The sequence below is a fragment of the Cydia splendana genome, chromosome 5 (assembly GCF_910591565.1).
Source record: "Cydia splendana chromosome 5, ilCydSple1.2, whole genome shotgun sequence".
In the NCBI taxonomy this organism is placed as follows: Eukaryota; Metazoa; Arthropoda; class Insecta; order Lepidoptera; family Tortricidae; genus Cydia; species Cydia splendana.
This window is the reverse complement of record NC_085964.1, coordinates 22,423,395-22,451,076: the sequence shown is the minus strand read 5'-3', so window position 1 is coordinate 22,451,076 and position 27,682 is coordinate 22,423,395. Positions and strand designations below refer to the sequence as shown.

The following is a 27,682-nucleotide window of genomic DNA, read 5'->3' as shown; positions in this document are numbered from 1 at the left end:
AATATAAATTATCCATGTTTTATAGACAAGAACCACATATAAGTCTCTTGACAGGTACCTAAAATTGATTTGAGATAAGGAGGATGTTCTCAGTTCTGAATTAAATATTAATTATAAAACAGCTGTTTTATTTATTCTTGACCCACTACTGCAGATCCGGCGATAGGATCTTAGTTTTTTCTACAAAGTTCAGTTTGGCCATTTTATAAATCTAAAAGGGCATGCATGCAATAAGTAATAGTAGATTGTACAACAAGGGCATAAAGTGACCCATTTTTACCCGAGGCAATTTTTTGGTCTGAGCGAAGCGAAGACCAAAATAGTAGACGAGGGTAAAAATTGACATTTATGCCCTTGTTGTACACTCTGCTTTTCACTTCGATTGCGAGGAAAATAAAATTATATTTTTTACGGCAATTTACACCACGAAATTGTCGTAAAGCGAAAGAACATAAAAAATAACCAATTCCCGCCAACTTTTTTTTTTTTTTAATTTTCAACATGTGATCAGAGTTTCAGACGCTTGGTTTTCTGCCAAGTCAAACATTTCGGAGCATTTTTGAACGATAATCGACTCCTATTTTATGTGATTTACTAAATTTAATGACAGAAAATACGGATTTCTAATAAATTGTAGCAAAAATAAAATAATATAACAAGTTTCGTCATCTACACAATTTTATTGCTCAGTAAAATTGTGCAATGTTTTAACTGTTTGGCTGTTGAGACCGATTACCTTAGTCTTAGAAGAAAATTTTACTTTTATGTTCTAGAGCATAAAATGCGATTTTATGTCGTCTACGCACGACATAAAGGTGCACTTTTTGAGCATGAGAAGTGAAAATCATTTTTTAGTCCAATGGCTGACTGGTAGAGAATGCCATCGGGCATTAATCCGACAAAGGTAAATAAAACTAACCAATGATACACATTTGTTTGGTGTTGCAAGATTGCACTTCATTTAATTCAATTGATCCTATTAAATACATACATTTTACTATGTATATGAGCTTGTAACGCAAATTAAATACTAACATAACCCCATGATACTTACAAATACTTAATTAAAATAATATAATTATTAAATACCTAGATACGAACATAATGTAAAGGTACAAAACAAGACGAAAACTATTAGAATGATGGCAACCCAGGCGGGCATAGTACCTGAAAAAGAAAAAATGCAGTTGTAGAATGAAATGGAAACGTATGTACATACGAGGGGCGTTCAAAATATTCTCGGTATTGATATCTTACAACCTCTTCTAAAATTTCTTTCGTTACTGGCCGCTAAGGTTTATTCGTTGACATTAAAAAAAAGTATAATTCGAACCGAGATGTTCTTTTGTTTTTCTGCAATTGCTGAACAAACACGGACATCATGTGCGAATTGACAATGTTAACAAAATTAGAACATCGATGCGTCATAAAATTCTTGACAAAACAGGGTAAAAATCAAAAAACCATAAAAGAGGAAATGGATTGTGTTTACCGCGAGTCTGCTCCTTCTTTATCTACCATTCATAAGTGGTCAAGCGAGTTTAAACGTGGAAGGGAGAGTATTGAAGATGACCCTAGACCTGGCCGGCCTGTAGTAGCTACTTCACAAGAAAATATAGATAAAGTGGAAAAACTTATATTAGAAGATGGTCGAGTGAAAGTAAAATCTATAGCTCAAGTAACCAATCTCTCTATTGGTACCGTACATGATATTATCCATGACCATCTTAATATGTCAAAAGTAAGTGCAAGATGGGTTCCGCGAATGCTGACTCGGCTTCAAAAAGACATGCGTGTTGCTTGTTGTTCCGATTTTATTGACCTGTGCGGTGAAAATCCTGATGAGGTGCTGCAAAGAATAGTTACTGGAGATGAAACCTGGGTTCATCATTATGACCCAGAGAGTAAACAAGAGTCCATGCAGTGGCACATTAAGGGTTCAGCTCATCCCAAGAAATTCAAGGTCATGCCTTCAGCTGGCAAGGTCATGGCCACGATATTTTGGGATTGTGAAGGAGTATTACTAATCGACTATAAAGAAAAAGGTGTCAGTATCACAGGACAGTACTACGCTAATATTCTACGTCAGTTAAAGGATGCAATCAAAGAAAAGAGGCGAGGAAAGTTAACCAAAGGTGTTCTGCTTCTGCATGATAACGCCCCCGTCCATACTGCTCATATTGCCAAGGCAGCTATTGTTGAATGTGGGTTTGAAACTGTTACTCACCCACCGTATAGCCCGGACTTAGCCCCCAGCGACTTCTTTTTGTTCCCCAATCTTAAAAAGGATCTGCGTGGAAATAAATTTTCTGACGATGAAGCATTGAAGGCGGCAGTGGAGGAGCATTTTTACACCAAAGATAAAAAATATTTTTATGAGGGATTAAAAAAAATAATTGATCGATCTCTTAAGTGTATGAACATAGGGGGGGAGTATATTGAAAAATAAAAATATCAAACTTTTCGTACTTGTTTGTTTTCATTCTCATACCGAGAATATTTTGAACACCCCTCGTATAACAAGGAGTCAAAGGTTTGCATAGATGGCGCCATCATAACTTGCCCCTTTTTCTATGAGATTTGCCTTAATGGGCTGGCATCCAGGGCATAAAATTTAATAAAAAAACCAAACATTTGACACAATTCTTGGGATTCACAGGGCAAGCTATGTTGCCGCCATCCACTAAATATTTCGACCGGCTAACCCCATTGTCCGGATCAATCCCTGTCGCTTCTTACCGCCATCCTTCTATTCTACGCGACAACATTTCCATCTTCACCACTTAGATGGTTGGCAGTCCTCAACTGTGTGTTTCTCCAGAAACTTCCTGCCTCACACAGCTAAATTGTGGAATGAACTGCCTGGGACTGATACAACTTTGAAGAAAAGAGCGTTCCCATAGATTTTTTTTTTAATTAGCCTGGTTAAGTGTCCCACTGCTGGGCAAAGGCCTCCCCTCGCTTCCTCCACTCAACCCTGTCTTTTGTAGTTTCCCGCCAATCCAGATAAAATGCGTCCAAGTCGTCCCACCATCTCCTTTTCGGTCTGCCTGCACTCCGGTTAGCACCATCTATGGTGTTCCGTGGGTCCCACTCCGTAACCATTTTGGCCCACCTTTCAGGGTGCATGCGGCAGACATTTAACGCATTTAAAACTCCTCTGGTGTTGTGGGTATTCTTGGGCGACGGTGATAGCTTACCATTAAGGCAATTCGTCTGCTCGTGCCACCTACATAAAAAAAAACCGGGGAAGTGCGAGTCGGACTCGCGCACGAAGGGTTCCGTACCATAATGCAAAAAACAAAACGGTCACCCATCCAAATACTGACCACTCCCGACGTTGCTTAACTTTGGTCAAAAATCACGTTTGTTGTATGGGAGCCCCATTTAAATCTTTATTTTATTCTGTTTTTAGTATTTATTGTTATAGCGGCAACAGAAATACATCATCTGTGAAAATTTCAACTGTCTAGCTATCACGGTTCGTGAGATACAGCCTGGTGACAGACGGACGGACGGACGGACGGACGGACGGACGGACGGACGGACGGACGGACGGACGGACGGACGGACAGCGAAGTCTTAGTAATAGGGTCCCGTTTTACCCTTTGGGTACGGAACCCTAAAAAAAGGTAAAGCAGGGATTGTAACCAGGGTATACTCACTCGGGTAGGGCAGGCTGTGCACGGCGAGGCAGTTGTCGACGGAGATGGACAGCAGCGCGGCCTCGGCGCCGCTGGTGACGGGCAGGGACTGTAGCCAGGGTACTCACTCGGGTAGGGCAGGCTGTGCACGGCGAGGCAGTTGTCGACGGAGATGGACAGCAGCGCGGCCTCGGCGCCGCTGGTGACGGGCAGGGACTGTAGCCAGGGTACTCACTCGGGTAGGGCAGGCTGTGCACGGCGAGGCAGTTGTCGACGGAGATGGACAGCAGCGCGGCCTCGGCGCCGCTGGTGACGGGCAGGGACTGTAGCCAGGGTACTCACTCGGGTAGGGCAGGCTGTGCACGGCGAGGCAGTTGTCGACGGAGATGGACAGCAGCGCGGCCTCGGCGCCGCTGGTGACGGGCAGGGACTGTAGCCAGGGTACTCAGTCGGGTAGGGCAGGCTGTGCACGGCGAGGCAGTTGTCGACGGAGATGGACAGCAGCGCGGCCTCGGCGCCGCTGGTGACGGGCAGGGACTGTAGCCAGGGTACTCACTCGGGTAGGGCAGGCTGTGCACGGCGAGGCAGTTGTCGACGGAGATGGACAGCAGCGCGGCCTCGGCGCCGCTGGTGACGGGCAGGGACTGTAGCCAGGGTACTCACTCGGGTAGGGCAGGCTGTGCACGGCGAGGCAGTTGTCGACGGAGATGGACAGCAGCGCGGCCTCGGCGCCGCTGGTGACGGGCAGGGACTGTAGCCAGGGTACTCACTCGGGTAGGGCAGGCTGTGCACGGCGAGGCAGTTGTCGACGGAGATGGACAGCAGCGCGGCCTCGGCGCCGCTGGTGACGGGCAGGGACTGTAGCCAGGGTACTCACTCGGGTAGGGCAGGCTGTGCACGGCGAGGCAGTTGTCGACGGAGATGGACAGCAGCGCGGCCTCGGCGCCGCTGGTGACGGGCAGGGACTGTAGCCAGGGTACTCACTCGGGTAGGGCAGGCTGTGCACGGCGAGGCAGTTGTCGACGGAGATGGACAGCAGCGCGGCCTCGGCGCCGCTGGTGACGGGCAGGGACTGTAGCCAGGGTACTCACTCGGGTAGGGCAGGCTGTGCACGGCGAGGCAGTTGTCGACGGAGATGGACAGCAGCGCGGCCTCGGCGCCGCTGGTGACGGGCGGGCCGAAGGCGCGCGTGGGCAGGAACTCGAGTCCCGTCACGAACATGCGGTGCGCGCGCGGCACGTGCACCACTCGCTGCAATTATACACAAACACTGAACATACTACAATTACCAGAAAGTGACCAACTTAACATCTGTGCAAGGGCTTAGTTATGCGCGGGCGAAGTGGCCCCTCGCACTTCACGGGGTCGTGCGGGAGCCAGCCGTTTTTATTACCTTCGCCTTCCTTAAAGGGCCTAGCAGATGTGACTTCGCTCACAACGTGATTAGTTGACGCTACGCCACTGAATTATACGCAAACTGCAAACTGAACGCCACATAAATATCCACAGAACCACTAAACCTGGTCCCGACCCCCACAAATCGTCCATCATCTCTCACAGCCAACGCGCTCACTGATTCGGTCACAATCAGTCTTCCGAAGCTCCCCATTGGTGGGATTCTAGACTTGTATCATATGCATGATACGCATACTAACCTGCAAGCTGAACGCCACATAGATATCCACAGAGCCACTAAACATGGTCCCGACCCCCACAAATCGTCCGTCATCCCTCACAGCCAACGCGCTCAGTGATTCGTTCACTATGACAGTCTTCCGAAGCTCCCCATTGGTGGGATCCCAGAGTTGGATCAGCCCCTTTTGCTTGCCGGAGCGCGCGAGGGGGTTGGCGATCGTGAACATGCGATATTCGTTTTTCTTGTCCTCTATAGAGCCGAATCTGTAAATAATTTAGTATTTTTAGTATCTTGGGTATTGAATTATCATGTTTACCACTTTTTAATTCGTCAAAAGTGCATAGTACCGTCGCCCACACTGTTAAGTGACGGTTTGTAAACCTTATTATAACTAGCATGAGGTCCACCGATGGATAGTTCAGAGTATTGCTGTTTGTACAAGACTCAACGGCCCTAACGATTAGGGCGCCATAAAAATATGGTTATGGCACTCCTATGCGACACTGCCAATTTAAGGGAATATTAAAATCGCCCGAATAGAAGAGGAGTAAGTATCGTATGCTAAGCTTAGCATCTAAAATTAAGGTATTGGTATCTTTGGACGGGAAGTAGATGACTGTAATCGCAACAGCAGCCGATTACTGGGCAGTATATGATTGAGATGGACTGTCTGTAGGCAGTTCTACCAGAGTCAAGCAAGCGTGTTATACGCACCGGCACCGGCGGAACAGGTACTTGCTGCCGTTGGGCGGCTGGCACGTGACGGAGAGGCGCGGCGGCGCGCGGCGCGCCGTGTGCCACAGGTGCGCCAGCCCGTCTTTACCGATGCTCGCTAGTGTGGAGTCGCAAGGGCTGAAGTCTAGGTCGTCCAACTGAAAAATATTGATGTTATTTTTGTTTAGACAGCGCAAAATCTAGTTTAGAAAACTCTAAACTAGTTTAACTAAAAAAATAACATAATGGCGCAGTGAGCCAAAATGAGTCTCGGTTTTCGACATAAGTACACGTCAGTTGTCCCACAATCTCCCTCCAGTTATCGGCTTGGAGATCCTGCACTTACCTACAGCAGAAAAGTATATGTAGTGTAAAAACCTTTGCAGAAATCCTTACAGGGGTATATACAAACTATTTACCTCTTTAGTATGTGCATCCAGTACGAATAGTAACTGCATGGCTGGAAAGCTCCAGACTCGCACCTTGCAGTCGGCGCCGCCCGTCGCCAGCAGCTTGCCGTTGTGGCTGATGCGGACCACCCTCTGCAGCGGGTCCGGGCTGCAACAAGCAGACAGTCATGTTACCATAGACGGACAATTATAATACGATGAGTAAAGTTTGAGGTTTAAAACCGCCTATTGTTACCTGTATCCTTAGGTACTAAAATAAAAGTAAACAAATAATTTGTACATTTTCGGGTAGTTATAACATTTATTGATTAACCAACCAAATACAAAACCACCTGGATCCGTCACTGAACGACCTGACTTTAACCTACATTATTTGATCATGCAATGTTTTCATCTACCCTCAACTGGATTAAGAAGCTATTTGAGGGTAGATTTTGTTTACTCTTTTTTAAATACCTAAAGATACAGACTATAGTATTTGGATAATACCTAAAATCACCCCTAATTTCAGCATTCACAGACCATTTTTGTGTTTCACACACAGGTCCAGGTTACACAGGTAAAGTTAGGGACTGTGTCTATGAAGAATATTGTAATTGTAATGTAAAATATTGTAATAAGTAATCTGACAGCTAAAGTAGATTAATAAGTGAGTAAAGTGAGACAAGACAAATCAGTGTTGATACCACTCAAGTAACTAAATATTGATGTCCAGTTGGTCTTTACCAGTCAAGGGGTATTAAATATATTCAAAACGGGTCACTCACGTATTTTAAGTCGAAAAACGCTCGACATGTTATGCAACATGTCGAGCATACATGTTATGTCATGTGCAAGGGGTATTGTTTAAAAACCTAAACAAATAAACTAGGTATAATCGAATTTAAACTGTCGTGAATCATACCATAGAAAAATATAGTAAGAATAGAGTGCTCACTCCATACATCAGTTTTGATACCAAAACGACTTATTTTCGCAGTCGACATCTAGCCTAGCATCGAGTAGCGGAATTATCAGTACCGCTACTTGATACTAGAATTCTCTATTGTCGCGACTCACGAAAATTGTATTGAACAACAATTTACAACTAATATTTAAAGCAGAAGGAGTTGAAAGTAGAGTTCCGGTGAATCCGGTTATAATATTAGCCGAAAATTGTTGAGCATTAGACTTTTCGGTCGTCGGAACATCTATTGTCAAGTAGCAGTACTGATAATTCCGCTACTCGGTGCTAGAAAAATGTTATTATTCGTTGGAAGACTTTTTTAACGATGAAAATTTGATTATGTAAAATGATAGTTTATAAATTTTATTTTAATTTTTATATTTTATTGTTAAATTTTATTCTTTAGAATGACTATGATTTATGATTATTAATGATTATGTGAATATCTTTTATGCATGAATTAGTCTTAATTTATTATAATTTATTTCTTTGACATTTAATATTTCTTGAAATTAAAATTAGGTATAAGTTAAAATCCTATATTGTACACCCTAGCAGGGTATCATGTACCTACTTGCCAAATGTAAGACCAAATGTACAAATGAACATGATTACAATGGAATAAATGATATGATATGATATGATATGATATGATATGATAGATGTCGACTACGAAAATAATAGTCGTTTTGGTACTAAAACTGATGTATGGAGTGTGCACTCTATTTATTTTCTTCTCTATGATCATACTAACATTAAACTATTAGGTCCCATGCCATTAAGGTGATAAAGATACCTACAGAAAAATCTAAACTATTACTATGCCATTAAGATGATCAAAGATGCAGAAAAATCTAGTTCCAAAATAACTTATGCATGCATTGTTGTATCAAAGGTATTCCGCTATCAGTTTATTTAGCTTGCTCACTTATTTACTAGAATAACAAGTAAAAGTAGACGCCAACTCATGCCATGCTCCAATGGAATGCAAAACAGTTGAAATGCACATTAGCATGACTTCAGAATGGAGATAACTTTCTAATCTTACTTCTTTGTTTGCTTCAATAAGTAGCTTTTAGGTATGTAACTATGAGTTGTTTTTTTTTTAAAGTTAACATGATCACATTTGTCTGACATAGGCACAGGAAATTCCCCGTAAAATTCCGAAAGGACCGCGTCGAAAACGCGTCTAAAGCGGGAAAGCGTGTCAACCCTGATATAATGTATGAATACAAGTTATAGGAACCAGTCTAAAATAGCATATTATGCGGAAAATCGTATTTAACATGGTCATATTAGGCAAGTCTAATTTAGTATATTTTATAAAAACACAACTGTCTACTACCCAAGACCATCATATGGAAGCAGTCTACAAGTAAAGACTAAGTCCCACGGTAAGCTCAAGAAGGCTTGTGTTGTGGGTACTCATACAAAGATATATATAATATACAAATACTTAAATACATAGAAAACATCCATGACTCAGGAACAAATATCTGTGCTCATCACACAAATAAATGGCCTTACCGGGATTCGAACCCAGGACCATGGGCTTCACAGGCAGGGTCACTACCCACTAGGCCAGACCGGTCGTCCACCACACAACACAACACAACAACAACAACAAACAACAACAACGTCAACATCAAACAAGTACCTTTACTAGGCTTGAAGAAAGTAGTAAATTCTCATTTGGGTACTGTGAAATCTAGTGTGGTCACAGTCTGATAAATGTGGCAGTGGCAGTATACTAAATATGTTCACCCATGCAACTCATTAATGCATGTTGTTCCATTATTCAACTATTGCAGTCATTTATTGATTTGTGTCATTCTCATTCATGATGCAGAAAAGAGAGACATAATAAAGCAGAAAACAACTGATTACAGATTTTAATTGAATGTTGAGGAAAATAGCGGTTGAGTTAATAACATTGTAATATAATTTGTGATTGGACTTTATTATCAGGTAAACAAGGGATAAAACTGCATAATTCATGTCTAAGTGGCTAGGGTTCCTCTAAGAGCTGATGGTATAAATAACTAGAAGAAACCATGGAATAAACCTGATGTTTTATACTGTTTAGAATAAAAATATTACCCAAAATCTGTCTGGACACTGTCGCTGGGCCTTATTTCAAATGACATTCTCTTCTCCATAGTATTGCTGTTCTTGTCTGTTTTGGAAATGTTCTCATTCTCCGACACAGTCCGCCTCCTCCGCCGTACGAGGCCATTCTCCGCGCGGAAGCTGCCCCGCCGCATCTCCGCAGCATCCACCATGCGGATGTTGACCCGGTAGAGCTGGCAGTGGCTCTCCTGGCCCGCCGTGAGGAACGTACGGTTGTCGGCCGTCCGGACCGCGCACGTCATCACCACGTTAGGCCCCGTCTCGTGTCTCATCACCTCCTCCGCCACGAACCTCGTCCCATTATGCGATAACTCGAATATTTCCTACAAAAACAAATGAAGACTCATCAGAATCAAAGTGAATGTGAGGCCGTTTAAAGAAACATGGAATAACACAGACTTAGTTCAAGGATAACAGCGTTGACACGTAGTATTAGTCGATTTATCACAATTAGTTCAAATTTCGTAAACAAAGGGACAATACTCACGAATCCATTTGCGACGCCTGTGTTCGAGGCTCCGCCGCCTCCGGCCACCAAAACATGCCGATTCGTCAATGTCTGAAGCGTGTAAAGTGGAAAATCCACTCGCGCAAGCAGACCGTCGCATCGATTCCGAGACATTTTAGCTTATAACATTTATCTATCACAAATAACACAGCCGTTGGTTATAATTAACACTGTCTAGAACTCGAACAAAGCCGCATGAGTCCGCTTTTATTTATAACAACACGGGAACTAATTGTAATATGGAAAAAACAACGCGAATTCCTTCACTAAACTTGATGAAATCCGCTTAGTTCCAACATGACAAAAGTCAAATTTGACAGAACGCGTTTACGGGTGTAGCTACACACAGATGAGTCCTCCAGTTAATAATTAATTTTGGTTATTAATATTCCTCAAATAATTAAGGAAGAATGGTTTTTGGGATTATTTGAATTCACGCTATCAAACTGAATATATTTTGGTGTTTTTAAGCTGGCTATTTATTTTATTGTTTAAGCTAAGAGTTTAGGCCACGTCATGTTTGACGTACACTTTACCGTGATGCAACGAAACGTAGCCGGCCCGATTACCCACTTTCGCAATGAGGCCGATTTTATAAAAATCTACTTGGCATATCATAACTTAGTTATCTGGTTGAGTAACAGGGTTTAAATATTATTGTATTGTAAATGGAACTTAATTTTTAATAGGCTAATTACTTCATTACCTAATTAATGGGCTAATTTAATTGTTTCACTTGGATTAGCAGCGCACAATAACTGTAGTTTAGGTCGGTCAATTTCAGCTTTGTGTCGCATAGTTTAAGGTCCTAATTTGGCATCTTTTGCTGTATCTAATATACACTTAGGGGCTGTCCATAAATTACGTCATCGATTTTTGACGATTTTGGACCCCCCCCCCCCCCCCCCATAATCATCCAAAAATCATGCTTCAAATGACCCCATTTCCTCCTACTTCATGCTACCGTCATCCGATGTCCAGACCCCCCCCCCCCCTAATTTGAAATGACGTAATTTATGAATAGCCCCTTATGTAGTATGAGCCTATCCCAATTTTCTCAAAAGTGAACACTAGTTGACTGTACTGCAATTAAAATAGTTATTAATGTTATTATACAGTAAACAAACATAGCTAAGCTGGTGATATGCTCAAAAAATCCTCTACGATTAGGTGTTTCCACAATATTGTTGTGCCAACATCTTTTTTAACACCTCTCTTTCCACTTCTGCTGTACAGTCGGTGACAAAATATTTGTGACTTCCTTTCCTGCCAGCAAGTCCGGAAACTACATATACGTAAAGCTTATACATATTATCAAAAATATTAAAGGTTTTTAGAAAAATACAAAACGCAAAAGTTGCAAACAATCACTTTATTTTGTACACATTACATTTGAATACATTTACAGTTCCTACATAATACATAGGTTGGTGTATTAAAATTGATTTTATTTGTTTATTATTCAGCAAAACGGAATTTATCCGATTATTTCCAAAACAATTAATAATTACAAACTAAACTGAAATAATAAACTTAAAATTACAGTCTGCAGCAGAAAAATGCCAACATAAATAAAATGCAGAGGTATAACTTATTTTTTAAAAGAAGGCTAGCCCAATCATACGTATCTGTTATTCTACGCATGGTATAATAATATACTCCGCCTGGTACTCCATTCCGAGATTCGCGTATGACCTAACTGACACGCGCCTACGTCATCATGCTGTTTACAGGTTCTCAAACTTTGAAATGTGGGAGAATTTTAACCAACGGTGAAAATTATTTTAACGGCATTCATTTTAAGTTATTCATGTAGAAACATAGTAAAATAAAACAAATCTAATGTATTAAATTAAACTTTACTTATCTATACAAGACAAACGTTTAAAAAACTAATTCACAGTTACACATTAATTACCAAGCTTACGACGTGAAAAGTTTGGAAAACACTGCGACTGCTGACACTGAGCGAGAAGGAAATAACAATTAACACGCGTTCGACAAGGATGACGGTCAGGGCATGAAGTTATCTAGATCCGAATTGTCAAATGTGCACAGCGCTATCCTGTGTTGCCAGTAATGTAAACAGAATTACCCGAACGTCTGAAATTTCTTTCGTGAATCGGAAGATATTGCTAACGAATAATTAAAAATGACGTGTTATTGTAAAATTTAAGATAAAATACATTATAAAGGAAAATTATAAAATTATAAAGAAATATTTTAACTTATTAGCCATAGGTATAATGTACCCATGTAACATGTTATGTTGAAATAAAGTGGCAATGTTATTGTGACGTAGGCCCGTGTCACTCTGGGAATGGAAGACCATGTTTTATTAGACCATGATTCTACGTAACTACCTATACTATTTTTTTTACAGTTAAGAGTTAAGTTACCGTTTGTTAAATAATACTTATGTAGGTGTATTCGAGTATCTGTGATGTGAAGCATCTTACATCGGGTAGGTAATTATGAAAATCACCCATAATCCCATCCCATCATATTATAGTCAATTTTCGGAATTACCTATAATTGGAATGACTAGGAAATACCCGAATATACCTTTAGCTGCTTCATATGTATAACAATTAGTTAGGTAGGTAGCAGCTATTGTGTAATGTGTATTACATGCATGGAATTTTCTGAAAATATTGAATAAGGTCGGTTAGAGCAGTCAAAGAGTCCCAGTATATTATACAAACAGCTCCCCCCCCCCCATCCGACTAGCCAACAGGTTGCGACGCTCTTATTCATGTAGGTACACTTGTCCCTTCTAACATGCCTATTTCAATTTAAATAAATAAGAAACTAGACACATGTAATACACACTGGCTGTGTTCAGGTCTAGTTCTACATCTAATAATTCATATTCGGCCTTTATAAGGCTTACTGAGGTTATAATATAAACATTGATTTACTTAAATCTACATAAAACAATTGCCATTATAGACAACACGAAAACACTCCAACCATAATTGACCTTATTGTCATAATATTAAGGTCTACAGCTATGTTGGTCTTAACTCACACTAAAGGGTCTACACTTGTATTACGCGTAGGGTATGTACACATATAACGCCACATATTGTGGCCATAAATACGCAGTTATGACCACAGAATAAATAATAGTACTAGGTACAGGAGAAGATCCACTCTCTAACAAAACGCGTCTATTACGACAGATATGATCAAACATAACACGATTACATGATTAGGTTAAAGCCAGAACGATGAGGAAGATCCGGCAGTTTTCTATTTGGCTGGTTAACTAATAATGTATAAAGTACCCAAAAATGTAAAAACACATTAACATTTATTTGACTACCTAAAAAAACAGACTATAACCCTAGGTGATGTGGACGTATCCACGGTGTGTGTGCTAGTATGTGAATATGATGGACCGTATGAGCCCGTCGCGGACCGAGTCGCTCGACTGCCCAATCCCGAAGTTGAAGAAGACGGACTCGGCGGCCACCTGCTGGGCGCAGGAGCCCATCGGGTACCAGCCCACTTTGTTGAACACTATGCCCACCTTGTATACCTGGAACATGGATGAAATTACAAGAATTACCAATCGTGTAGTCCTCTCGGGTCATGTAAATTAAACAAAGATTCTTTTACTTGTTTTATTTTTAATTTCAACAAAATTAAGGTCGCAATAAGTTTATTTTACTGTTTTAATAAATAAAAAAATCGTTGTGGCGACTATAATAAATAATAATTTCAACATGGTATAGTCAACATTTTACCTTGTTCCGCTGTATAATTGTATATAGACTGGTCTGTTAAACATGATGTCATTTATGTCCAATAGATGTCTGTAAGTTACACGGTTAGTGTAGTGTGTGTATGTGAGCCTCGCGCCGTTCGCGCCTAACAGATGTGAGTACAAAAGTGATAAGCCTTACCTTGTTCCTCTGTATATAGACTGGTCTATTAAACATGATGTCCAGAAGATGTATGTAAGGTCTGTATATAGACTGGTCTGTTAAACATTGTGAGGAACGGAACGTTCTCCCGCTCTATGATACCAGAGACTACGCCGGCTGTCATGTCATTGTAACCTAACCTGTAAAACTATGTGTATTAAATAAAAGCTAATTAATTAATTTAGGCTCTTATTTCAATATATAATAATTGGCGACGAGATACAAGTACCCGTGTGCACGATTAGTGTGATAAAACTAAAATTTACAAGTGGTATCAACTTTAAGTTGTATATTTCGGTGAGGCTATATGGTAATGGCTGCCACGCGTAAAGATTATTTCACTACAATAAATTAATGTCGGACTCAGAATATCAAGATGCAAATTTGATGGAAGAGGAAAATTCCGAGGAAAGGTGGAATATTATACAAGAAGTGAAAAGCGGAAAAATAAGCTCCATCTATAAATGTAAAAAACCAGAACTCATCCGAATTTTACAAGAAGAGAGGTTAGAATCAAATGAACCTCATACCGTGGACCAGTATTAATCCTGCTGATTTTCTCTCAAGGTCAGTTACTGATCTAAACAATAAGAATAATGATATAAATATTCATCCTGTATTTGTAAACGCCAGTTGCAGTGTACTGAGCTATACTAATGACTCCAAAATGAAAACTTTAGATTGGAAAACAATTCAAACAGAATCAAAAAAGGACGCAGTTTTGTCCAAATTAATAAGGTATTTAACAGATGGTTGGCCAGAAAAGAAGGAGTTAGATAAAGAAGTTTTACCATTTTATAACAGAAGAAATGAGTTAACGATGGACAGGGGTTGCTTATTTTGGGGATATCGAATATTAATACCCTACACTATTCGTGAATCGATTTTACTTGAATTGCATAAAAGTCATTTTGGAATCATTAGAATGAAAGAAATAGCGCGTTCATATTTTTGGTGGCCTAATCTTGACTCCGAAATAGAAAATATTACGAAAAAATGTATAATTTGTTTGCAAAACAGTAAAACGCCATCAAAAACACAGAAACCGTGGCCTGTCGCTCCTTCAGTGTGGTACAGAATTCATGCTGATTTTCTGGGACCATTATATAGTAAAATGTTTCTGGTCATAGTAGACAGTTATTCGAAATGGCCAGAAATATATGAGATGGCTAATATTACTAGTTCTCGCACTATAGAAGTTTTAGAAAATGTATTTACTCGGTTTGGATATCCAGTGCATTTGGTAACAGACAATGGTCCTACATTTACCAGTCTAGAATTTAAAGACTTTTGCATTACTAAACACATTAAACATACATTTTCACCGCCGTATCATCCTGCAACCAATGGTGCGGCCGAAAGGTTCGTGGAAACTTTCAAATCTGCTATAACTAAAATTAAAGAGAGTGGACTTAATTTAACATCTTCCGTGAATTTGTTCATGTTCGACTATAGAAGTACGCCACAGCGCACTACAGGAGTCTCACCTGCTCGCCTTATGTTAAGCCGAGAATTAAGAAATAGGTTTAGTTTATTGCGCCCTCCTCCCCTGTCAGAAGTGGTGCAGGAGAGAGTGGAAAAAAGGGACCAAGGAAAAAGGGATGTCAGTTTTGAAATAGGTCAGAAAGTAATGGTAAGAGACTACAGAAAGGACAGCAGGCCATGGGTTCAAGGATTAGTTATAGAAGAGTCAATACCAGGAACTACCTACGTGGTAGATGTAGAGGGGTTTAAGTGGAAGCGCCACATCACTCAGATGTTAAGTTGTGCCGATGAACTAGAAGAGTTATGTTAGTTTTAAGCTTCATCACACTCTGATGTCCAGATAAATTTGTTTTTTTTGTACAGTCATACAATGTCCAGTAGATGTCTGTAAGGTCTGTCTGTATATAGACTGGTCTGTTAAACATGATGTCCAGTAGATGTCTGTAAGGCACCCGGTTGGTGTAGTGTGTGTACGTGAGCCTTGCGCCGTCGGCGTCGAGCAGGTGCGCGTACAGAAGTGGCCTTACCTTGTTCCTCTGTATATAGACTGGTCTGTTAAACATGATGTCCAGTAGATGTCTGTAAGGCACCCGGTTGGTGTAGTGTGTGTACGTGAGCTTTGCGCCGTCGGCGTCGAGCAGGTGCGCGTACAGAAGTGGCCTTACCTTGTTCCTCTGTATATAGACTGGTCTGTTAAACATGATGTCCAGCAGATGTCTGTAAGGCACCCGGTTGGTGTAGTGTGTGTACGTGAGCCTTGCGCCGTCGGCGTCGAGCAGGTGCGCGTACAGAAGTGGCCTTACCTTGTTCCTCTGTATATAGACTGGTCTGTTAAACATGATGTCCAGCAGATGTCTGTAAGGCACCCGGTTGGTGTAGTGCGTGTAGGTGAGCCTTGCGCCGTCGGCGTCGAGCAGGTGCGCGTACAGGAGCTCCGAGTAGCCGGTCCCGCCGAGCGCGGACACGGCGCTCTCTTCGCTTGGCGCTTGCGTTGGAACCTGAAATGTAAATAAGTTTTTAGCAAAAATTTCATTTTTGGTACATGCTTTTATAGCTGACTGTACTTTTCTTACGACAGACAACTAATACTCATCGAGAAAATTCTAAAAACCCCTAACACAATTAGGTTGCGTTGTTTCATCACAGAGTTCCTATGGCCACCTCCTGTCTCCATCATCAGATCAGCTCGATGGTACCATAATATTGCATTGTCATCCGATTTATACATGCATGCAAAATTTCAACTCAATCGGAAACCGGGAAGTGGATCAAATTTAACTTGCAAGATTTGATTACAGACAGACAGGCAGACAGACAACGGTCAGGTGAAACTAAATAAAAGCTTGTAAAAAGACTGTGTTAAAGGTGTTTAATTTCTGTACACGTGGCTCATATAACACTTTAAACTCTCGCGCTTTGTACACATATTTAAACACAAACTGGTCTTTCCGTGACGACAGCTGGTGCAACTCAGCTGAAACGTCGAAATTTAAGGTAAAAACAATGAAATTATATCGCGGTAGACCCGTTTGTGTATTTAAATACGTGACTTTATATGTAAACACTTTTATGGACAGCAAATTAACGATTGGAAATTTATAAGGGATCATTGTTAAAGCATCCAGCTTATCCAGAAATATCCAGTCATACCCTTTGTTTCTGAATTTAAAAAAATTATAAAACCACGGAGAAACAGAATATAGGAAAGAGTCGTTCGTCAGCGGAGCATAGGAAGACAGAATCATACTGTCTTCTTCTTATTAAAACACCAAAAGGGCTGAGTTTCGTTTATCAACGCTGGTGTTAAACAATCAATTTGCTTTTGTCTGTGGTCGTTGGATCTTTTTAAAGATTCTAGTGTGTTACTAGAGAAATATGAGCAATATTCTCACCTGAACCCCGAGTAGACAGATGTTCTTATCCACCATAAAGGTCACGGAGCAGTCTAGAACGCTGGTGTTCAGACAATTCGTGTGCTGTATGATGGGCCGCTGGCAGTAGATCTTGTTAGTCATTCTATAAGACAATATAGAAGACTCACCTGAACCCCGAGTAGACAGATGTTCTTATCCACCATAAAGGTCACGGAGCAGTCTAGAAGGCTCGTGTTCAGACAATCGATGTGCTGTATGATGGGCCGCTGGCAGTAGATCTTAGTCATTCTATAAGACAATATAGAATACTCACCTGAACCCCGAGTAGACAGATGTGCTTGTCCACCATAAAGGTCACGGAGCAGTCTAGAACGCTCGTACTATGAAGTATTTGAACAAATTAAATTATTTTCCAGGAAATATTTTAATTTGTTTTTATCAAGTAGAAACACTACTATATAAATTATAAACTGAAATAAATGTCATATACTAAGAAAAAGTGACCAAGGCCTCCAGTGCCCCAGGCTGGAATCGAACCAGCGTCCTCTGCTATCGCGGCAGGTGCCTGAACCACTCGGCCACCGGGCCACAGCGACATTAGTCAAATTTTCCAAGTATATGCACTTCTTACTGAAGGCTTGTGGCGCCCCCTAGCCATCTCTAAGGTAGAACAGTATGGTTCGAACCTTCTAGCTGGATCATTCCCATGATGATACCGAGCTAGGGAGAGAGATGGCGCTGCCCATCAATACTATGAAGTATTTGAACAAATACTTTTTCTTAGTATATGACATTTATTTCAGTTTAGAACGCTCGTGTTCAGACAGTCGATGTGCTGTATGATGGGCCGCTGGCAGTAGATTTTAGTCATTCTATAAGACAATATAGGAATTCAAAGGTGTATGTGAAGTCCCCAATCCGCATTGGGCTAGCGTGGGGACTATAGCCCAAGCCCTCTCGCGCATGAGAGGAGGCCTGTGCCCAGCAGTGGGACGTATATAGGCTGAAATGATGATGATGATGATAAGACAATATAGAAGACTCATCTGAACCCCGAGTAGACAGATGTGCTTGTCCACCATAAAGGTCACGGAGCAGTCTAGAACGCTGGTGTTCAGACAATCCATGTGCTGTATGATGGGCCGCTGGCAGTAGATCTTGTTGAAGTCGTTGCTGTGTCGCTCCAGGTGCTCGGGACCGAGCGCCGAGAGCGTGTGGATGGAAGAGGACAGTCGGACACCTGGGACTGATCCTGGTCATTGTGCTATAAGAGAATATAGAAGACTCACCTGAACCCCGAGTAAACAGATGTTCTTATCCACCATAAAGGTCACGGAGCAGTCTAGAACGCTGGTGTTCAGACAGTCGGTGTGCTGTATGATGGGCCGCTGGCAGTAGATCTTGTTGAAGTCGTTGCTGTGTCGCTCCAGGTGCTCGGGACCGAGCGCCGAGAGCGTGTGGATGGAAGAGGACAGTCGGACACCTGGACCTGATAAAAAAATTAGGTTTCCGTTTCAGACTTGGACAAAAACGCTTTCGCTTCTTCTACAGCTCGCATTTCCCAACCGATTCTCGTGAAATTTTGTGAGTAAGTTCGATAATTATATAGAATTTAATTATTTTCGGAAAATTTTGAAAATAGCGGTCCGTGTGGGCTCACATGGCCACTAGTGTACAAGTGTTTGTGTATATGCGGTACTTGAACTGTATTTTTTTCTTTATAAGTTGGTGTAATAGGTTTCGGATTTTAGCCGAATACCGAATAAAGATAAAGATAGTTTATTATTCAAGTAGGCATATTACAATGCGCTTATGAACGTCAAATAAAGCTACACCGGCTCCAACCCTACATCTCTGCCTCGAGAAGATTTAAGTCCCCCCTCAATTGGAGGAGGGTATCCCAATAAGGGACCGGCAACAAACTAGTTAGTAAATATTCTTGGCGTGTATTACTAAGTAAGTAGTACTTTACTAAGTAAGATTCGTACCATCGTGGCGGGGCCTTGGGTAGGGCAGCGCGGCCAGCGGGCGCTCCGGGTGCTCCACCATCACGGGCGAAGGCGTGTCCACCGTGAACGTCGGCATCTGGGCATACACAACATATTGTGACCATATTAAAACATATTCATATCGGGTCTTTCGCGATTTTTTTTTATCTTTATTGCCAACGTTTCGACGCAGGTTACACTGGTCGTGGTCACATATACCTAACTTTAAAAAAATAATATGTATTCAAAACATGAAAATTTTAAATGTTACAACACATTGTGAGTGCTAGTTTTACCACCGAAATAAATCGAGGATGATTTCCAACTAATAAGTAATCTACGTTGATAATATAAAAAAATCTTACTTGTGAAGCATACGGAAGGTTGTAACGCAAAATATAAGTAATCGATTTTCTCACTTACGTATCATTTTAGGTATAGGTATAGTTAATTACGTAAAATGCATAAGTAGTCGCAGAATAAAAACTAACTGAAAAAAAAAAACAATTTCACCTTTTCACTATCACTGCAAAACATTTGCCATTATGTAACATCAAGCCTATAAGTTTGTAACTACACAAAATACAGAGCTACTAAATATAAAAGTAAATCACAAACCATTTTTAGAAAATCATATATTCCATTGTAAAGAATAAAAAACAAAGTAAATCAATAAATAAATGTCAAACGTTTAAAAAAAAAACAGTCTTCTGATTTGTACAAAATAGTAATAAAGTTGTGAAAAATTAACATAAAAACGGTCAAGTAGCTTAGATATAAGAGACATCTCACAACACGAATAGTTGAAAAACTTGTATTTCTGATTCTGAAATATAGTGTGGTGTGTGAAATATGTGAGGTCAGTATGGGTAAGTGTGGCATACGGGTAAGTGTGGCTGGCCTGGGCCATTGCGGCCTGTTTACACATTTGCTAGTTTTTATTGCGAGTTCGTAAATTTCGCTCGAAAACGCAAGAGCCATAGAGACGCAGGTGAAGAAATTTAGATTTTCGTGTTTCGCGGTAGAGCCTCAAATTAGGAGTCAATTCAGTTTATAGAGCGAGAGAGTGCCTTGTATGAGCGATAAAGAAGTAGTAGCGAGATTCTGAGATAATTTTGTGAACACCCAGTAGCTCCTACGGCAAAGGTCATGTACATAATTAAACTGGGTAATTTCTAATTTGTGAAGAGATACTTTTTGAAGGAAATATTACATATTAAATGGTGTGTTAAAATTTTATGACATGAAAAGGAGCTCATAATATGGCATCGACGATTAGGACATGTTATATTATGCGGTAAGCTTCAATAGCATCTCGGAGGCCGCTTGACCCCGATGAGGCGAGGTCTCATTACAATTCAGCCATTCTCAAAGTGTGCTCCGCGGACCCCTAAGGCTCCGCAAAGCGTCTGTTGGGGCTCCACCAGAATACTTGCGTAGAAAAAAACCAGCTCTTCTATAGGTACGAGTATATCTGGTCCACGGGTCCATATTGGCTCATATACAATTTATTATTCGAATATTTCTAATAATACCGCTTTGTAGTCATAATCATCATTTCTCCGAAAATTGTTTATCATATATTTTTTTAATAGTTTTTTGTACTACTACCTACATTGTTCATAGCGATACATATTCCGTTTTTTTTTTACTCATAATGTTGTCACTGAGATTGTATCTGTGCCCATAATGTTATTTGTAAGAATTTCTTTATTTATAAACTTATTTCATACAATCATTTTTACAGAGCGAAACGTACCTAACCTAACCTAACCCACCATTCTGGCAGCATTTCGGTTCTGTGAGGGTCGCAGTTGTAACCTAACCTAACCCACCTGTCTGGCAGCATTTCGGTACTGTGAGGGTCGCAGTTCTAACCTAACCTAACCCACCTTTCTGGGAGCATTTCGGTTCTGTGAGGGTCGCAGTTCTAACCTAACCTAATCCACCTTTCTGGCAGCATTTCGGTTCTGTGAGGGTCGCAGTTCTAACCTAACCTAACCCACCTTTCTAGCAGCATTTCGGTTCTGTGAGGGTCGCAGTTCTAACCTAACCTAACCCACCTTTCTGGCAGCATTTCGGTTCTGTGAGGGTCGCAGTTATAACCTAACCTAACCCACCTTTCTGGCAGGATTTTAACCTGACTTGACCTACTTTTCTGTTTATTTTTGTCTTTTATTTCTTATTTAGAATTTACTATTGCAGGTGCATGCTGCTATACATAGAATCAAATATGTCGAGTAATAAATAATAATATATGCATAAATTTTAGTAATAGTGATATTTATGTAGAATGACTTTATGAATATAATAAATTCGAAGTTCCAATGAGTATTGTTTAAAATGAAAATGTATAATGATCATTACGATGTAAAATTGTATAAGATACATTTTCGGAGTTTCAATAATCGAATTTGCAATTTTATATGAACTTTGGCGCACCCACTTATCTCTTTCCTATGAAAAAGTATAAGAAGGGGGAGGGGGGTCTAAAAAATCCAATTTTTGTGTGATTGATGGATGACTCCTAATGACAAAGACCATTGGGAGAAATTGGGTGATTAGTGAAGTTTTGTGAACAGGAGAACTTTATAAAACTAAATACTGTTTAGTGTAAAATGGTGGGTGAAATACCAGAGCCTTTTTCAAATAGGGTATTTGACTGTATTTTAAATAAATTATTTTACACCATGCAAAAAATAAAGCACCAGAAAATTAATACAGAAACGGTTATTAGACACAATTTCTATTTTAAAACCCGTATAAAACCATAAAAATGTAGGTAATTTGATCGTGACGTCACATGCTAGTGTTTCATATAAATTTCATAGTAGCAAATCGTTTTGACATTTCGAAAAAAGAAACTGATTTGACTAGTAGTCAAATACCCTATTATGAAGTCAAAAGGAGCTTCTTATAATAGCAGCAATAATCCGGACATGCAGTTAGTAAGTTTCAGTAGCATCTCGGAGGCCGCTTGACCCCATGCGGGTGTACGACAAGGCGAGGTCTCATTACATTATTGGAGGGTCCGCTGCCGATGAGCTGTTTCCTCGGCACCCGGCAGGAGCTGAAGCCAGCCGGGAGTGGAACATCAGAGCTGCTGGAGAGTATGTTCATGAGGACCGCGAAGGCCTCGGATTCTGTGAGGAGCGAGGAACGCGCGGGGCCCTCGGCGAACTGTTGGGGCGTGAGCGTGAGGAAGCGGATCTTCTCGATGGCGTGACGGATGCTCAGCTTGTCTGTTCGACAAACGAGTACGGATGTAGCGCATTATTATTTTCCATCGCATTTTCACGGAAACGTACGAACGTGTCTTGCTATTTCAGTCAGGCTCTGTAAATACTGAGGTTGACTGAAGTAGCATGACAAATACGAACGTTTCCGAGAAAATACTATGGAAAACAATTATGCACTACATCTGTACTTATGGTTGGTTTATTATGACCATATTCATTTATTATATTTATGTAGTCAGTTCAGTTATAGTAGGATTTCCGTTTCAAACTTAAATCTACCAACATAAGTCCCGAAGTAGTATTCGAGTGTATCAAAATGGTTTTTCGTGAGCAAAATAATCTTTACCAAAAAAGTATTGACTACACTACATTTTCAAATGCTACATTTCTTGGTCTCGATCGGCAGGTGTACTTGGTAAAATGGCACTTTTTAACGCTGAATTAAGTAAGGTGTGTGAAACGCTGGGAGTAAAACTAGGTAAACTGACCTGTCCTGTTGCAGGCCTCGCTCGGGCCGGGCTCGGAGTCGGTCTTGGCGCCCTCGCCGGCGCCCGCGCAGCCCGCGCTCGCGGCACAACCCTCGCCGGACCCCGACAGTGGGCTGCTTTCCGCGCTACTCTCCACTACTACCACCTGGGACAATACATCAGGATATTAAAAAAATGTATTAGAGAGGTCCAGTTTGACTTATAACCTGAGTGATAAATATATACATAAATTATTTCGTAAAAATCGCCATGGCATTCGATTTCAAGGTTTTCAGGGGTGCGGATATTTACGTAATACTATGTCTTACGACACTTGCAACTATGTCTAGGTAGTCGATTTCAGGGTTTTCAGGAGTGCAAATATTTACGTTTTATCTTGTAAAGTTAAGACTTGCGAATACAGGATTTCGAAACAATAGCTATTCAATCCGGATAAACGTCAAGAGGCGAGAGAGATAGCTTGTTATGGCTGACCTTCTCCTCGCTGGTGGCGGGCTTGGGGCTCGCAGGCCCCGGGGAGGGCTGGCGGCGGGCCTGCGCGCGCGCATACCGCACCGCCGCCTCGAACAGGTCCAGCTCGCTGTCCACGTTCAGGTGCTCCAGGGAGAACACAGTGATCACTGTGCTGAGCTCAACTTCTTCGAAACTGCTGTCTGTGAGCACTTCTTTCGTGTTTGTGCTTATTATCTGAATTTGGTGTAAAATACATGTTTAGATTAAAGTTTCACTGTTCTTACTCATTACCTGAAACAGGACTGAATATTGCTGATTACATGTAAGTATATAAAACATTCAAATAACAAAAACACCGTAAAAATAAAATTTAGATGTTCAGATGACTCTAATAATCGGCCAAGAGCATGTCGGGCCATGCTCAGTGTAGGGTTTCGTAGTTACCATTCTGTCAAAATAGGCCAAACGGGGGTAATTAGTAAGTATCATAAGGGAGTACCTATACCTTTGCAGGGCTTTGTACATTACGTCTTTTTAACAAGCTTTTATTAGGTCGACCTGTATGTAACTAACTGTAATGGAATCTAAGGTAACTAATTTAAACATCTTCCAAGGATCGTAGCGTCATGAAAATTGGCAGCTGTATGTAGTTCTGATGACAATACAATAATATGGTACTGTCGAACTGATCTGATGATGGAGACAGGAGGTGGCCATAGGAACTCTGTGATGAAACAACGCAACCTAATTGTGTTAGGGGTTTTTAGAATTGTCTCAATGAGTATTAGTTGTCTGTCGTAAGAAAAGTTGTACTACAAATAAAACTAAAATATAATATAAGTTAACGTTAAGTAAGACTATTTTTCTGTACTAAATATTATATTTAGTTAATGTATTTAGTTATAAGGATAATTGCCATACCCTACCAGGGTGCCATGCGACCCATTTCCATTGTGACATCTCTTGTATTATACCATGGTTTGAAATAAACGATACTATACTATACTATACTATACTATACTATACTATACTATACTATACTATACTATAAGTACAGTCAGCGATAAAAGCTTGTACCAAAAATGAAATTTTTGCCAAAAACTTATTACTAAGAAAAGAAGATGTTTTGCAATAACTCACGAACGACTAGACCGATCATGTCCGCTATAGTTTTCATTAAAAGTATGTATTAAGCTCTTGTTTCACAATTTTTTTCATATTTTTTGGACCCGTGGTTCAAAAGTTTGGGGGGGACGAGAACACATATATTTTTCTTTCGGAGCGCGTATTTACGAAAATATTAACTATATCAAAAAATAGTTTTAGGAGACCCTTAAAAAAATTAAAAAAAAAACTATTTGTATGGGAGGTACCCTAAAAAAATTTTTTTTGTACTTTTTATTTTACCGTTGTGTCGCAATGCATGATTTATGTATCACGGAGCAAAGCCTCGGACAGACAGACAGACGGACAGACCTGGCGAAACTATAAGGGTTTCTAGTTGACTACGAAACCCTAAAAAGGATGTAACATCATAATACCATAATAAATGAAAGAGTTTGGAGCTCTACATCCTATGTCAAAGGGACGAGTTAGAGTTGTTGGTGTGAAAGTCAGTTAACCTTTTAACCACTATAGAATTTTAGCTAGCTGCAGTATGAAGTTACACAAAATTTTGTCTTATTTATCAGACTGCAGCAAAATGAGCCCAATTTTGTTATGTTATATATCAGTCTATGGTTAAAAGGATAATAACATTAAATAAAATATAGTGCAAACAGTTCAATATTGGCTGTTTTATTATATTTCTACCAGGGGCGTATTTACCCTAGGGCCATCCGGGCCATGGCCCGGGGCGCCAACCCTCCAGGGGCGGCAGGGGCGGCGTGGCCGATTGCATTTTGTATTGGTTTTAGTGCCATTCAACCAACTTTTACTTCTTACTTTTTTATTTTTTTCTTGTCAATCTCAAATTAAAATAAACATAAGAAATGGTGGTTTACGTGAAAAAGTTATTGCAAACGCCGCTTAGGGCCGCTTATAGGGATCCCATAGTGTAAACGGCATCGCAGGCGCCCTGTATGAAAGAGCGCGCTTCGCGTGACCTTTCAGTGTCGAGTGCGCCGCAGGCGCTCTGTAAATCAGAGCGTGCAAAGCTTAGCTTATAGTGTAAAGGGCGCCTGAGGCAACCTAAATGTAAGAAGCCTGACTTTACAGTGTAAAAGACCCCGCAGACGCCCTGTAGGTATGTCAGAGCTTTGTCCGACATTACAGTGTAAATGGTGCCGCATGCGCCCTGTATATGCATGAGCGTTCTAAGCTTACAGTCTCAGGCACCCTGTATCCCCGCTATAGCGCCGCCGCGGCCATAAATTTTAATGCATTATTTGAAGAGATGAACATGTTCTAATAGGGTTAAAAAGCAGCGTAAAGAACTGTTTTTGTTTCATCCTCCTATATGAGGTCATTTTGCGTCAGTTTTGTGCATTAATTTTCGCACACGGTGGCCTCAAGCAAGAACATAAGCAAGCAAAAACTAAAAATGCCACATTTTTAGTTTTTTACAGCTTATACAATATTATAATACCTCGTATTTTTTTTGTAAAATTTCATTAACATTGAATATTCAAGATCTATCAAATAGGTATGACACCCACCAATTTCACCAGAACAGAATCGGTTAATGGACTGAGTAATTACTAATAATAAACACTGAAAATAGGGGTCATTTTAGCTCCGAATGCGCCGTTTCTAGCGCAGAATCAGCGCCATCTAATATAATGTCCACTGTGCACACGCAGTTCCGAGTAATGGCTACTTTTTTCTATACACTGGTATCAAAACTATACATTAAGTAAGGTATTATAATAACATAGATACAGAGAAGCCACCACGCCATAACACTTCGTTATGGTTTTTGGCTAACGTTTCACGTCAAAAATAATTAGTATTATGTATTTTATTTAAATTGTTTTTTTCCTTAACTTCTGGGGCGGCCAAACTTATTGGCCCGGGGCGCCAAATTTCAAAATACGCCCCTGATTTCTACTGAACACAATAACAACATAATTATAACAAACCTGTAAACATTTGTCCATAAGCACACTCTCCTCAAATAATCTGGCAAACTCATAAGCGCGGCATGCATTCTTCGGGTACAAGTCGGACCAGAGATACCGCGTGCACTCCTTCACCAGGTGCGGCAGCATGTACTTCTTAGCTCCATAGCACAGCTCACAGGCTTTGTCAAACGAGCTTATATTTATGTTGTCTGTGTAGATATATCTGCAAATTAAATGGAAACAATTTGTGAAATAAAACTATTGAAACAGATTATATCGAGTATATTGAATTCACACTACATTCCGACATTTCGAGCCCTTTACAGCGTTCGTGGTCAATGTTGGTGGTTTGTAGTATTGCGTATCTTTATCTTTACTTAAAAATAGTTGTCAAATATCAGAGGACCCACACCAAATCACTTTGTCTGTTTGTTCATGTATTTGCCTCTCTATCGCTTGAATAAGCAAGAGCGATAGAGAGGCTGATAGCGAAATTTCTATTTTTGGGCTAGGCCCCTAGAAGTATCCTTAAATAGTCTGATGAAAAAGAAAAATGGGTGTCTGCCTGTCTATTGAATTGATAAAACTTGGGAATGAGTGATACAGATGAATTATAATTAGAATTAAAGCGGTACTCACTCTAGCAACGCTTTGAAAGCTTCTGGCTGCACATCCAAAATCGGTATTGGCTCGTTCCTCTCAGCCATACCACCGTAGAACATGGCCTCGAACACCGGCGACGCCATGGCCAGGATGAGCTTGTGGCCCGGCACCACGACCTGGTGCGGCTCCGAGCCCACCAGGAACGAGCAATCAGACCACTGGCCGGATTGTAAAAGGTGAGAACCTCGGTGCTTCAGCTCCGTACATCTTAACTGCCAATCACAAGTTTCTGCCATTATGGGCATTCACTGCACTGAGGATTTAGCTGAACTTTGAAAGCCCACAACGGCCCTAAAAAACAATTATTGTTGTTTTACGTAAACGACTCACGAAAATAAAAATAGTATTTATCGTCCAAACGTCAACGTCAAATCTCAAATCTGAATTTTACCACAGATTACGTAGCTTTTGTAGCACAAACACACGATCGAACCATTTTGCGACGAACGATGATGTTCGATCGTGTGCATCTACGGAAAAAATCAACGTCTTAAGTCCGTTTCAAGTTCG

The 27,682-nt window shown here is 40.7% G+C and overlaps 2 protein-coding genes across 2 annotated transcripts; both read right to left on the bottom strand.

The window, feature by feature from the left end:
- Positions 1-931: 931 nt before the first annotated feature.
- On the bottom strand, positions 932-10,300 carry LOC134790876 (prolactin regulatory element-binding protein). The gene is made up of 7 exons (XM_063761861.1): positions 9,968-10,300; positions 9,451-9,803; positions 6,414-6,552; positions 5,995-6,152; positions 5,300-5,543; positions 4,736-4,895; positions 932-1,167 (listed from the first exon to the last, which is right to left on the bottom strand). The coding sequence occupies exons 1-7, from the start codon at positions 10,100-10,102 to the stop codon at positions 1,082-1,084; spliced, it is 1,275 nt and encodes a 424-aa protein (XP_063617931.1). The 5' UTR covers positions 10,103-10,300; the 3' UTR covers positions 932-1,081.
- A 2,042-nt stretch (positions 10,301-12,342) lies between these two features.
- On the bottom strand, positions 12,343-27,527 carry LOC134790927 (uncharacterized). Its single transcript, XM_063761939.1, has 9 exons — positions 27,149-27,527; positions 26,528-26,732; positions 23,469-23,681; positions 22,995-23,139; positions 22,286-22,509; positions 19,268-19,364; positions 18,569-18,768; positions 16,071-16,403; positions 12,343-13,532 (listed from the first exon to the last, which is right to left on the bottom strand). Exons 1-9 carry the CDS (start codon positions 27,415-27,417, stop codon positions 13,371-13,373), a joined length of 1,848 nt encoding a protein of 615 aa, XP_063618009.1. The 5' UTR covers positions 27,418-27,527; the 3' UTR covers positions 12,343-13,370.
- Positions 27,528-27,682: the final 155 nt, after the last annotated feature.

Bases quoted from the DNA above. Each gene is read 5' to 3' on its own strand.
- LOC134790927 (XM_063761939.1), bottom strand. From the start codon at position 27,417: ATGCCCATAATGGCAGAAACTTGTGATTGGCAGTTAAGATGTACGGAG. The intron at 18,769-19,267 runs GTACGAATCTTA...TTTTTTTATCAG, and splicing joins CCCAAGGCCCCGCCACGATG to GTCCAGGTGTCCGACTGTCC. The intron at 16,404-18,568 runs GTGAGTCTTCTA...TTTACATTTCAG, and splicing joins TCTGTTTACTCGGGGTTCAG to GTTCCAACGCAAGCGCCAAG.
- LOC134790876 (XM_063761861.1), bottom strand. From the start codon at position 10,102: ATGTCTCGGAATCGATGCGACGGTCTGCTTGCGCGAGTGGATTTTCCA. The intron at 6,553-9,450 runs GTAATATTTTTA...TGCTTGTTGCAG, and splicing joins AGTGTCCAGACAGATTTTGG to CCCGGACCCGCTGCAGAGGG. The intron at 5,544-5,994 runs GTGCGTATAACA...AATTATTTACAG, and splicing joins TACCTGTTCCGCCGGTGCCG to ATTCGGCTCTATAGAGGACA.